General features: G+C 48.5%; 1 protein-coding gene across 3 annotated transcripts; it reads left to right on the top strand.

The window, feature by feature from the left end:
• On the top strand, positions 1 to 7,039 carry SLC25A53 (solute carrier family 25 member 53). Of its 3 annotated transcripts, none has more exons than XM_054040488.1 (2): positions 1 to 84; positions 4,557 to 7,039. In XM_054040488.1, the coding sequence occupies exon 2, from the start codon at positions 4,580 to 4,582 to the stop codon at positions 5,489 to 5,491; it is 912 nt and encodes a 303-aa protein (XP_053896463.1). In that variant the 5' UTR covers positions 1 to 84; positions 4,557 to 4,579; the 3' UTR covers positions 5,492 to 7,039. The 3 variants fall into 3 exon arrangements, with proteins under 3 accessions (XP_053896463.1, XP_053896465.1, XP_053896464.1); XM_054040490.1 differs by lacking the exon at positions 1 to 84 and adding an exon at positions 2,720 to 2,822; XM_054040489.1 differs by lacking the exon at positions 1 to 84 and adding an exon at positions 2,867 to 2,881.
• The last annotated feature ends 5,707 nt before the right edge of the window (positions 7,040 to 12,746 follow it).

Here is a 12,746-nt window from a genome sequence, read left to right as displayed (position 1 = left end):
AATGAATTGAGAGCAAGCCAGGAGGGAGGGAGAGAGAGAGAGTGTGTGTGTGGAAAGCAGGAACAGCTGGAGGATAAACACAAGGTAAAATATTGGTACAGTATTTCTAAAAGGGGGTTTCTGCCTTATCTCTTTGGCTTAGTGATGTACTCCCCCCCCCCTTTTAATTGCTTAAAGAACTGAAGTCCCCTCTGACCCTTTTAAACAAACCTCCTAGGGATGATCCTAAGTGAACCTCATTAGTCCTTGATTTTTGATCGGCGCATTCTTCTCTGAGCAATTTAGTGCATAAAATTATAAGGGTGTTTTTATGCTTTCCTGCCCACAAATCAAGCCTTTTGCAGAGCAATCTGACTAGAATACTGTCAAGGCTGCTTCCCCACTCTGAACTTTAGGGTATAAATGTGGGGGCCTGCATGAAAACCTCTAAGCTTAACTACCAGCTTAGATCTGGTCCACTGCCACCACTCCCAATATGCTAATTCCCTTCCCTGGGTAGCCTTGAGAGACTCTTCACCAATTCCCTGGTGAATACAGATCCAAACCCCTTGGATCTTAAAACAAGGAGAAATTAATCATCCCCCCTCCTTCCTTTCTCCCACCAACTCCTGGTGGATCAAGATCCAACCCCCTTGGATCTAAAAACAAGGAAAATTAAGTTCTTAAAAAGAAGGCTTTTAATTAAAGAAAAAGGTAAAAATCATCTCTGTAAAATCAGCATGGAAAATAACTTTACAGGATAATCAAACTTAAAGAGCCCAGAGGACCCCGCTCTAGCCTTAGGTTCAAAGTTACAGCAAACAGAGGTAAACACCCTAGTAAAAGGTACATTTACAAGTTGAGAAAACAAAGATAAAACTAACATGCCTTGCCTGGCTGTTTACTTACAAATTTGAAATATGAGAGACTTGTTCAGAAAGATTGGGAGAGCGTGGATTGATGTCTGGTCCCTCTCAGTCCCAAGAGCGAACAACCACCAAAACAAAGAGCCCAAACAAAAGCCTTCCTGCACCCCCTCCCCAAGATTTGAAAGTATCTTGTCCCCTTATTGGTCCTTTGGGTCAGGTGTCAGCTAGGTTACCTGAGCTTCTTAACCCTTTACAGGTAAAAGGATTTTGGAGTCTCTGGCCAGGAGGGATTTTATAGTATTGTACACAGGAGGGCTGTTACCCTTCCCTTTATAGTTATGACAAATACCCAATCTGAAATTCCTGGAGAAAAGGAATGTAGAGCCCCTCCCGCACCTTTGATGACATTTGCTTCATGTGAATATATATATATATATCACCAATGTAGATTAACTTTCTTATCCAGGCACTTCAAAAAGTGGCATCAGACTGTAAGGGATCACCAAGATTGCTGGATCTGACTTCCCTTTCTCTTCCCCCCACTTCTCCCCACACTGGTTCTGTGATTAGGGTGACCAGATGTCCCAATTTTATAGGGATAGGCCCAATTTTGGGGGCTTTTTCTTATATAGGTACCTATTACCCCCGATCCCCCTCCAGATTTTTTACACTTGCTATCTGGTCACCCTATTCTATGACCCTCTGAAAAGGCTGAGGTTAGGATGGCATTGTGTGGGGTCCATATTCATTGAGTCTGGATCAAATTTATAAATGAAGTTTGGTTCTCTCTCCCCCTCCCCCTGCCCCCCATCTGGCAGTCCAACCAACTCAGTCTGGGATCTGAGTCAACTTACTACCCCAGTCACAAAATCTACTTGCTCTTTGCATCATCACAGGTGATAAGACTGCAGCCTCAGCTGATATTATTTGGGGCAGTGTCAACACACATTTTTATTCACTATTTGTTTATGATACAGCCTGTAATGTGCTAGTATTTTCTAGACCCTGAAGAAGGGACTATCCCTGGCCTAAGGAACTCATGGTCTAAAAACAGAGACCAACTGAGGATGGAGAACAAAAAGAGGGACTTCATATACAGGTTACCAAGATTCCCCATATGCTGCATGGCAGAAGTGGGATTTTGAAGAGGGACTTTGATGTGGACAGGGTATGGGCCTTATGGACAGGAAGTTTGGTTGCCCCATGCCTAGGTACCCTTGAGGGAGAAGGCCCAGACTCTCAAAGGGATGTGGGAGCCTAAAGAAGCAGAAAGGCTAGAATACCCACTAAAATTCCTAGAGGAAAGAAAGTAAGAGCCGCTCCCCAGCCTACGACGACATTGGCTTCATGTGCAAGAAGCTGACAAACAGATGAGCAAGGCGCGGGGGCAACATGAAGCCTGACATGGTCATATAAGTAGGGGGGAGCAGACTTGTACAAGCTGGAGGAGCTGACAAGAAGTTTAACTTTGATGCAGTTGCAGATGGGGGAGAGGGGAGGGGTGTCCAGTGAAGGGATTTTTGTTTTGTTTTGTTTTGTTTTTTGAGAGAGAGGAGTTCAGCTGCATTTTGTATGAACTGAAGGGGAGGCGCATGTCTGTGTGTAAAAGTAATATGGTAGGTGAGACAGATGCTGAGGAGGAGAAAGCATCAGGATTTGGATCTGACCAAGATGTGTAGGGAAATGGAGGAGGGTCCAGGCCCAGGGAGGATGGTGGCAGTGATATCAGTAACAGAGAGAGGCAGTGGAGATGGATTGAGAGGGAAGATCAGGAGTTTGGCTTTGGTTGTACTATGTTTCCATCCAGGAGATGGCTGAGATGCGGGCTGAGAAGTGAGAGCGGATGGGAAGAGAAACAGTCCCTGCCCTGAATGTACAATTGGAAGTGCACTCTCTGTGACAGCTGTGTGCTCCCATTGTCACCCCAGGATTCTTCCAAGTGCTCCTATCCTGCAAAGACTTCAACTGACTTTAGTGAGCCTGTTCGCATGTGTGTGAAGTTGTGCAGCTGTCTTTGCAGGAGCAGGGCCTAGGTGTGTCACTGTGGCATCTGAGTACCACCCGGGTCATGGCACAATTGGGTTCCCTAAGCAGGATGGGTGAATAATCCTGGGGAGGAGTGAAATGCATCTCCCCCTCCCCTTGCTGGAGAGCTTGCACTCAGCCTACTTCCTCCCTGGGGTGACCTCCATTGGCTGTAGCAGAGCTGCAGCAGCAAGGAGTTTGACCCATGGTGTTGAACTCGTATCTACATGTCATCTTAGATCTGAAATCTGTTGTGGCAGCTGCTGCATGATGTGATTTTTTTTAAATGACTTTAAATAAGATCCCACTTTTTTCATATCATTATTTGTATCGCAGTAGCGCCTGGGACCAAAGGGCCTGACCCAGGACCCCATTGTGCTAAGTGCTGGACAAACAGACCAGTCCCTGTCCCAAAGAGCTTCCAATCCAAGTATAAGATGAGACATTGGGTGGAGACAGACAGGTGGGGAATACAAGGAAACAACAGGACAGCAGTGGGCAGTGTGGGGTAAAACCCCACTCCACTTACCATGCGAGAGGCAGCAATGCAGCATTGCCCCATGCTGAAGGGATGGGCTGGTGTTTGCCCTGCCCATGCCTGCGCCCTGCCGCTGGACTGCTCAGGAGGAGGTCACCAAGTGCTGCTGTGAAAGAAGCCCTCATACCCAGTGCCTGTTTCCCCCACCCTGCACCATGGAACTGCAGTGATTCTCCACAGCCACTCTGCCGGCTTTGACCATATGTTCCCCACAAACTAATGCACACTATCCTAAAGGCTGGGAATTATAGGCCTGATCCAAATCCTATTGAAGTCCAAGGAACAGTTCCCCCAGGCTTCAGTGGGCTTTGGATGAGGCCCTACATGCCTGGGTTAGCTCCAGTGGGAAGGAATGTTTAGCTTCCATGGCACAGGGATTGTGCCCTGGGATGTGACTGTACAGTACCCAGCTCCATGGAGACCCAGACCTCTCGTTTCCTACACTGGCACAGACTTCAGCCAGACCCAGTGCTCTGTCAGGATAAACTGCCAGGCTCAGTCTCTCTGTTTTGATGGAGGTGATTCTAGGCAGCCACACGTAGTTGGTACAGGAGCAGTGGTAATCTGGGGTATAGACACTGCAAAAATCTTATCAAGCTACATAAGATACCAGATCTCCACAGAAAGGACCATTGGATTGATGTCTCTCTCTTGGGGATGATTGGCTCCAGCTGCTTATAGGGTAGATGCTGATAACAAAGACACAAGGGAGAGCAACAAAAGGCACACGCTGGGACTTCAGGCTGCTGCCATGAGGCAGCTCTGCTGGAAAAACACATACAACAGTTATGTCCCCAACATGGGGAAACAAGTATATAAGGAAACGTTAGGGCTCATCCCGTAGGAGAGGAGGGATAAAATGTGTCTCTCATGTTAGCAGAGAACTGGGGTAAGACAGGGTGGGTGGTGGAGGAAAGACAGAAAATCAATCCTCCCATTGACCAAGGGACAGGGCAGTCAGAGTGTTCCAACATGGCCTGGGATCAGTGTTTGAAGAGGGATAATTTCTTTTGAGTTAGTTCCAGGTAGGAGCAAACTAGTCAGCCAGACGATAATACACCTTTCCAGCTGGTGAATGACTCCGACTCACTTGCCCCATAACCTTCTTACAAACTCTTATGGGTTTTTTTTCTACCCGATCCTAGTGACTAAAGGAGAAGGTCTCAGAATGGGGGACAAGGCCAGGATGCAGCACGGAGACCCTGAGGGGAGGGAAGAGGAAGAGAGAAGGTGGAGCTCCAGGAGTTACAATGTAGGGGCCGTCTCCAGCTTCCTCTCTACCCTTGTGACCTTCCCCATCTACAAGACCATCTTCCGCCAGCAGATCCATGCCTTTTCCATACAGGAGGCCATACAGCAACTGCGCCAGGAGGGCATGCGCCGCTTCTACCGGGGCCTCTTCCCACCACTCTTGTCCAAGACGCTCCAGGGAACCCTGTTGTTTGGCACCCATGACAGCTTGCTCCTTCTCCTCACCAGCAACCCTTCTGAGCCTTGCACGCTGGGGGAGCGGTGGACAGCAGGATTCCTGTCTGGCTTAGTGGAGGCTTTAGTCCTAAACCCCTTTGAGCGGGTCCAGAATGTCCTGCAAGATGGACGGAAAGATGCCAGGTTCCCAAACACCCGCAGCATCCTGCGGGAATTCAACTCATATGGTCTGAAGGAAAGGCTGGTTGTAGGCTACTATCGTGGCCTCAGCCCCGTCCTGCTGCGGAACAGCCTGGGCAGTGCACTGTACTTCTCTTTTAAGGATCCCCTCCGTGATGGCCTGGCCACGAGGGGCTTGCCTAGCTGGCTCCCTGCCCTGGTGTCTGGCAGTGTTAATGGGACGGTGACTTGCCTGGCATTGTACCCTCTGAGTGTCCTCATTGCCAACATGCAGTCACAGGTTGTGGGGAGGGATCTCCTCGGCCTCTGGCAGTCTGTGTGGTCTGTCTGGGAGTCGCACGGGAGGAAGCTGACTCTTCTCTATCGGGGCGGCTCCCTCCTTGTCCTCAGGTCCTGCCTGACATGGGGTCTCACCACTGCCATCCATGACTTCCTGAAAGAGAACACAGGGCAGAAGTCCCTGGTGGAATAAGGGGAGAGGCCAGAGAACCATTGGCCCTGACATTTCTAGTGTCATGTCTCAGAGCCCTGAGGACTTCGAATGGGATTTCGCTTGTTTACAAAGAGGCCCTGAAGCTCATAGTCAATAAAACTTTAACACACAAGCTAAACCTCCAACCTACAGGTCAAAGGTCATTCTCTGAGGCCATACTTTCAAGATCAAGGAGCAACTTTGGGGAGGTGGGAAGGGGACTTACCAATCAGAAAGTTGCTTGGTTGTTTTTTTTTTTTAAACAGCCTTTTAATAAGCTGGAGTTTCGTGTTCTGTGGCAACCTGGAGTGAGCCAAACCCTGCCTGCAAAAGGCTGACCTGATCCTATGTTTGTGGTGGTGCCTGTGCTCTCCTAGTCTAAGCACAGGATGGAGAATCAGGTGAGCAGGGTTCTGTTCCGAGCTGTGCCACTGTAACCTCATAAAAACATCTAATATCTTGTGCCTCATCTTTAAAAATGGGGATCATAGTATTTTCCTGTTTAAAGTGCTTTGAGAGCATGGGTCGAAAGTGCTACAGAATTGCAGTGTGTTCACATATTATTGCAAACCATAGATGAAACATGCACTGTCCCTCCTATAAGAGAATTTCCCTCTACTACTGCACGTTCATGATTCCTTAAGCACTGAACTGAGCTAAACCCTAGAGCCAAATTCTGTTCTTGCATTTGCGCTTCTGCCACTGGTTAGTTCAACGCTGAGGATATGGAGAACAGGGGAAAGTGGGCTGAGGTGGTGAAACTAGCCATGCAGTTTAGGTTTGGCTATTCATAAAAGGAAGAAGCTGGTGGAGCTGCTAGAAGGCAGGCTCCTTCAACTGGATTGACCTGAAGCATAAAGCAGAAAATTGGGACTCTCCGGCTAATCTCTCTGGAAGTGGCAACTTCTAGACTCCTGCGTGAATTCCTGGCTCCATTGTAGTCAATGAGATTATGAGAATTTGGGGGGCAGGATTTCAGGCCATGTGTGTTTTAATTCTCAGTTCATGTAATTACAGAGAAGGTTGGGGTGAAGGTTATGGCCACAGCAGGGTTCTGCAAGCTTTCATGATCCTCCAAACATCCTTCCAGAGTTCAAAGCTGGGCTTGGCACAGAACCGTTCCTGTTGTATGTGGAGGGTGATCTGCCTCTGCTAACTGCCAATGCATGCCCATGGTGATGTTAGATCTGTCACAGCCTTTGCTAGTACTGCTCAGACAACATTGATGACTCTCTTGCTGAGTGGGTGGGGTGGGCCTGTAGCAGTTCCACTCCTTCCTCTCTGAGAGATTCCAGGTGGGTGTCACTGAGTCATTTCTCTGCCTCTCTGAGACTTCTTACATGCCAGCATCTATCCTGTTCAACTGGTGGGCATGTTGGCTGAGAGATGGCATGAGGCTGTGCCCTGATGCAGCACTGGAATGTGGAGATGACCCTGCAGGAGGGCAGAGCGTGCACTGAAGATGTGATAGATGATGCATGACAACTTGTTCTGCTCAGAGATGAAATTCAATGTCAAATAAATTAATTTTTTTTTTGTTAGCCTGATTAAATCCAAGACCCTTTAGACCAGATTCAGCTCAGATGTAAGCAGCTGCAACTCCAATGAGTTGTCATAGGCCAATTAGATAAATTTGCCAATCATCATGATTTTTGTTCTTCTGAAGAAAGCAGTGTGGCCCAGATCCTCAAAGGTGTTTAAGCACCTAATTCCCAGTGAGATGTAGGCACCTACCTACATCTGCACCAGAGTCTCAGGTATTGGTGAGATACTTTTACTTAGCAATTACATCAACAATCTGATGATGAGACACGATTCAGTATCTGACTCAGGCTGTAACCTCTGTCCATCTCTCTCTCTCTCTATCCAATTTCCTGTTAGATTCCTGCGTAGTCCACAAGATGATACTGTGCCCCAGTCCTTATGCTTCATGGGGTTAGTGTATGTTTCACTCTTCACCTGAAATGACATAACACTGCTTCTGTATTATGGTTCTTCTAAACAAGACTTCTAACAAAATTCCTGCTGCCCTCCTTTCTGGAGCATTCTGGGTTATTGCAGGAGGAGCCCTCACAAGTGACTCAACAAACTGACTTTGGCAGAGGGACACCAAACAAAGAGCAGTGTTGTGACTCTTGTCTCCAGACAAGTGCTAGTACCCCACAGCGGACTACTGATTTATAGCTATGGTTGCCTATTGTTTGGGACTGGAGGGTTTATAATCTAATGAACTAGTGAGTTTAGGCCTGCAGCCAACACTTTGTGGCTGGATCTGATCCCTGTGCTATATTTATGTGGCCTGCTTGGCATACTCAGGTTGTGGAGATTCTAAGGGTTCATTGCAAAATTAAAGTAAGTAAAGTAGCTGCCTGAGTCTGAAGACAGCCTAAAACAATGCCACAGAGGGATGCACCTCTCTGCCCCCTCTCCTCATTGAGGCATCAGCTCTCTAACCTGATGTCACCACTTCAGCATCAACCATAACTTTCCATTGCTGGTTGTTTTAGGGGATGGCATTGGAAGAAGGGGTGAGAGTGGCAACTTCTGCAAAGAATGGAATGCAGAGGGATGAACAGACAGGAGAGGGAAAGGGGAAGAGAAACAAAGGGCAGAAGTAATGGTGGCTTACCAGCGCACAGAATCTCTCACTAAGTAATATTGAATGTAGCAAGGAACTGGATAAACAATATTGAACAGATTAATGACTACATACAGGCCAGACCCTCCTCTTGATCTCTTTGCAAATCTCCGTGTGACATCAGCGGACAAGCCCCTGTAGATTGAGGGCAATATGATGTCCTGAATTTATACCTTGGCCCCATTCAAATGTGGAATCCAGAGTTCACTTCCATATGAATTTGACAAGCTGCCTTGCATGCTTTCCCCTAATGGTCCTTCTTATGTGGCCCATGTGCTCAGAACAATATGTGGTAGCTCTCTTTTCACAGAGTTTTGTTATACTGTCTACCTGAAAATCTTGCACCCTTCTGTCTCTTCAGCTTAAGCCAGAGAGTTGCAATCAGCCCTCTCTATTTACCTGCTCTTTCAGAGGGAGTTTTTCTCCTGTAAAATCAAATCTATCCACAGCCAGGCAGGAGGATGAAGCATCTGTCACAACACCCGATACACTCCCACTGATGCACAAATCTGGTACTAGTTTTGCACATAGCTCTTTTTTCCCAAACAGCCTCCTTTTAAATTGGGAACGTGCCAGGAAAGAAACCTAGGTAACAGCAGAGTCTCCGAGAAGCATCAGGTGCTGGTGTCACTCACTGCCCAGCTTCTCTCCTCTACCATTTCTTTGTAATAGCATAATAAAATGCTGGGAGGGATTTCTTTTTGATGTCAGTTGGGGAAGTGGCTTTTTGATGCTTCCAGATCAAGATTTAATGGGTTGCAGAATAAAGACACGAGCTATTCTATTAGAAGAATACTGACATTTTTAAAGGGCCTTCCCTCCCTAAGGATCCCAATGTGGTTTACAAACTGCATGCAGCACTACTTAAATGCAGCCCCTTCTGGGGTGGAGCATGCCAGCCAGCATACCACATACGATACAGCAGCTGGGAGGAGGGAAATTTTAGTCCAGGGCCCCTGCTCTTTAGTGCCAATCCACAGCAGACTCTCTCTGTTCTTAAAATCTCATCCTGAAGATCCCCATCAGGTAAAGAGCATGGAATTTAATTTACCTTGGAAGAATGAAGGTCTGAGTTAAGCACACAAGAACTTCAGTGGTCTGATTTGTTGGAGATGTTACGCAACCACAGCGCCTGGTGATTTCAGTGAGTTCTGAGTGTTCACAATTGAAAATCAGACCATAGATGCTTAAAAACTGATGCTTAGAATACTGAGATATCCCCAAGACCTATTCACCAATGAACACCAGTGTTGGAAGCAGAAGATGGCGATTTACCCTGAACATCCCAGTGGCAAGATGCAGGGCAATTGTCTGCCATTGTTAGACACACTATTTAAAGCAGGGGTGGGCAAACTTTTTGGCCCGAGGGCCACACTGGGGAATAGAAATTGTATGGTGGGCCCTGAATGCTCACAAAATTGGGGCTGGCGTGTGGGAGGGGGTGAGGGCTCTGGTGGGGGGGGTGGGCTCTGGGGTGGGGCTGTGGATGAGAGGTTTGGGGCGTAGGAGGGTGCTCTGGGCTGGGATTGAGAGGTTTGGAGAGTGGGAGGGGGCTCAGGGCTGGGGCAGGGGTTGGGGCTTGTGGGGGGGCTCAGGGGTGCAGGCTCCAAGCAGTGCTTACCTCAAGCGGCTCCCGGAAACAGTGGCATGTACCTTCTCTGGCTCTTATGTGGAGGCGTGGCCAGGCGGCTCTGCACGCTGCCCCATCCGCAGGCACCCCCCTGCAGCTCCCATTGGAGCGCCGGAGGGGGCCATTGGAGCATGTAAGAGCCAGAGTGGGGCCATGGAGCGGCTCCCACCCCTGCTCCCCGGCCAGAGCGCCAGAGCAGGGCTGAGCCGCATGGTGCGGCCCCCAACCCAGCGCCCTGGCTGGAGCGGAGCCGAGACGCAAGGTGTGGCGCCTCACCCAGCGCCCCGGCTGGAGCACCAGAGTCAGGCCAAGCCATGTGGTGCGGCCCTGGACCCCGCTCCCCAGCAGGAGCTTGCGGGCCAGCTTAAAACGGCTCGCAGGCCGGATCTGGCCTGCGGACCATAGTTTGCCCACTCCTGATTTAAAAGGTCTTTAGGTCAGTGTATGAAAATTATAGTTGTATGTCTAAGAAGCTTTGAAGCTTCCACGCAAAATGGTTTCTTGATTATTCAGATCTCGTCCCAGAATTCAGAAGAGTGTGCGTAAGGGACTTGGTTGACTCCCCAGGCCACATCTCCAGCCCAAAAGGCTAACCTTCCAACTGATGCTGCTAAGCAGCATCTCAGAAGAGACAATGCAATGTTCAAGCTGCCCATGGTGGACAGCGTTAGGGAGGTAGTGGTCCCATCCTCAATTGCCTGTGAATTTATAGCATGCAAATGTGGACCCCACAGTTTACACAGTACATATCAAAATATAAAAGGAAGGACAATAATTACAGTACACGTATTGAAGGCTGATAGAAGAGGAACATTTATAGAGTCTAGAAAAGGGAATTCTCAGGAGAGCTATGAGCACAGTCTATAAATATCTTCTCTGTAACTATACACAATAGGAGTGGATCATTCACGTTCTCAGAAGACAGTTGGATGAGGAATAAGAGCCTGAAGCTAAGGAAGGAAATGGCTCGTTCTGGCTATAGGAATAAGAAGGCAGTGGGACAGACACCCACAAAGGAAGTGATTCATATCCACTCAGGGAGTTATATTATAGGCACCTCAGAACTATAGAGTGGTGAAAAAGCAGCGGGATCTACTTCTAGATCAGACACAGCCTCTGAAATATATCAGCCATCCTCTTTTACACCAAAAACAAATGACAGAGATGAAATCAGGCTTAGACAGACATTCTCTGCAAACAGCCTTTAGGGATAATAGTTTTTGATAGTCCCTTAAAAAACATCTTTTCATATGCTGTTATATACTGCTTACTGTATTTTTCACTCCATGCATCTGATGAAGTGGGTTTTAGCCCACAAAAGCTTATGCCCAAATATGTGTGTATATATATCTCCTCATTATATGTTCCATTCTATATGCATCCGAAGAAGTGGGCTGTAGTCCACGAAAGCTTATGCTCTAATAAATTTGTTAGTCTCTAAGGTGCCACAAGTACTCCTGTTCTTCTTTATGCCCAAATAAATGTCTTAGTCTCTAAGGTGCCACAAGGACTCCTCCTTGATTTTAAAAAACAGAGCTGTCTTTTCCAAGCATGGACCAAATTCCTCCCTGGTGCAATTCAACTGATTTCATTTGGGTTACCCTAGGGATGAATTTAGCCCCATTTCTTTGTGTCATTTCACTTGAGCTTCAGCCACTAGATGGTGCTGTTGGGAAGTGAATAAGAACAGTCTTTGTCATCTTGCTGCGAGGCACGCCCCTTTCTTGGCCCTCCTCAGAGGGGTTCTTGGTCCCATGCTCAAAACTGCCTCTGGTCTGGTAAAAACCTACTTGTTACCCCACACTCCAGCATAATGAATGACTGAATCCTAAAATAACACAGAGCTCTTTTCCTCCCAAATTGGGCACGTTTCACCAGAGAAGCCCAGCTCTCCTGCCTGCTTATCTAACACCCTTGCTGCAGGGCCGAGCTTCCAAGGTTTACTGGTGGGGAGATGGAGATGGTATAATTTAGCTCGGATTAGAGAGCCTCATTCATGGCATTGCAAAAGGCCATGAGCTCATCCTACACTTACCTGTGGCCTAGCGTCCTCAGATCCGAGGGCTTCAAATCCAGGCCACAAACAGGCTGGTGCAGAGTCTAAAGTGGACCACGTCTGAGCTAAGATAGGTATATTTGTTCTGCTGGAGATGGCGGCGCTGCAGGGTTCCTACAGCCAATTCCATTCAAGAGCCCTAGCCTCAGTCTCTTCCATGTATTATCTTTAGGGCTAGATTTTCTCATGCTTTGTCTCCGGAGTCCGGCTGAGAAAGGACTTGCTTTTCGGAGGGTTGGGAAAGAGGCCCTATATAAGGAAGTGCTGCTTTGTGTGTGTGTAAGTACATAGGACCATCTGTCAGTCCATGTGCCTTGTCTGTGCTTGCCCGTCTGCATGCCTTTGAGCATCTGGGTGCCTGTCTGCATGGAGATATGGCCCCACCAGCATATTTTCGCTACTGTTTCTCCCTATTTCAGCTCTGCCGATGGGAGCAAAAATATCCTAGGGAGCTGCAGTCTGTTTGCCTGGGTCTGTCTCTCTGGGGGAATGTGTATCTGCGTGCTTCCGTATCTGTCTCTCTGCCTGTCTGCGTGTATATCCATCTGTCTCTATTGGTGTGCCCGCCTGTCTGCGATTCTCTCTCTGCAGGGAGAGTAGACACCCCTATGCAGCTGCTTTTCGGGGGTCCCCCGTGGCCCTCTCACACGTGGGGAGAGCCAGCTATTGTGTAGCCGATGGAGGGAGACACCCTCAGATGCATGCTGCAGGGCCAGCCCAAGGACCCACCCCCTCTCCGCAGCGCCCGCCACCCCCCGTCTTCAGCTAGAGTGGGGGAAGGGGCACTTTACCCCCGCTCCGGTGCACCCTGCGAGGTGTAGTTCTCTGGCGCGGCGCGGCCAATGGAGGGCCTCGAGACCCAACTACGCTTCCCAGCATGCCGAGCGGCGGGCAGGGCGGACAGCCAATGGGAGGTAGGGGCGGGCAGTAG

The sequence above is a fragment of the Malaclemys terrapin genome, chromosome 9 (genome assembly GCF_027887155.1).
Source record: "Malaclemys terrapin pileata isolate rMalTer1 chromosome 9, rMalTer1.hap1, whole genome shotgun sequence".
Classification (NCBI taxonomy): domain Eukaryota; kingdom Metazoa; phylum Chordata; order Testudines; family Emydidae; genus Malaclemys; species Malaclemys terrapin.
This window is presented reverse-complemented; position numbering and strand designations above follow the sequence as displayed.

What these genes read in the sequence shown, in the direction of transcription:
- SLC25A53 (XM_054040490.1), top strand. Translation starts at nt 2,720, where the DNA reads ATGTACAATTGGAAGTGCACTCTCTGTGACAGCTGTGTGCTCCCATTG. An exon ending in AAAGACTTCAACTGACTTTA is followed by an intron (nt 2,823 to 4,556) that starts GTGAGCCTGTTC and finishes ACCCGATCCTAG; the next exon opens with TGACTAAAGGAGAAGGTCTC.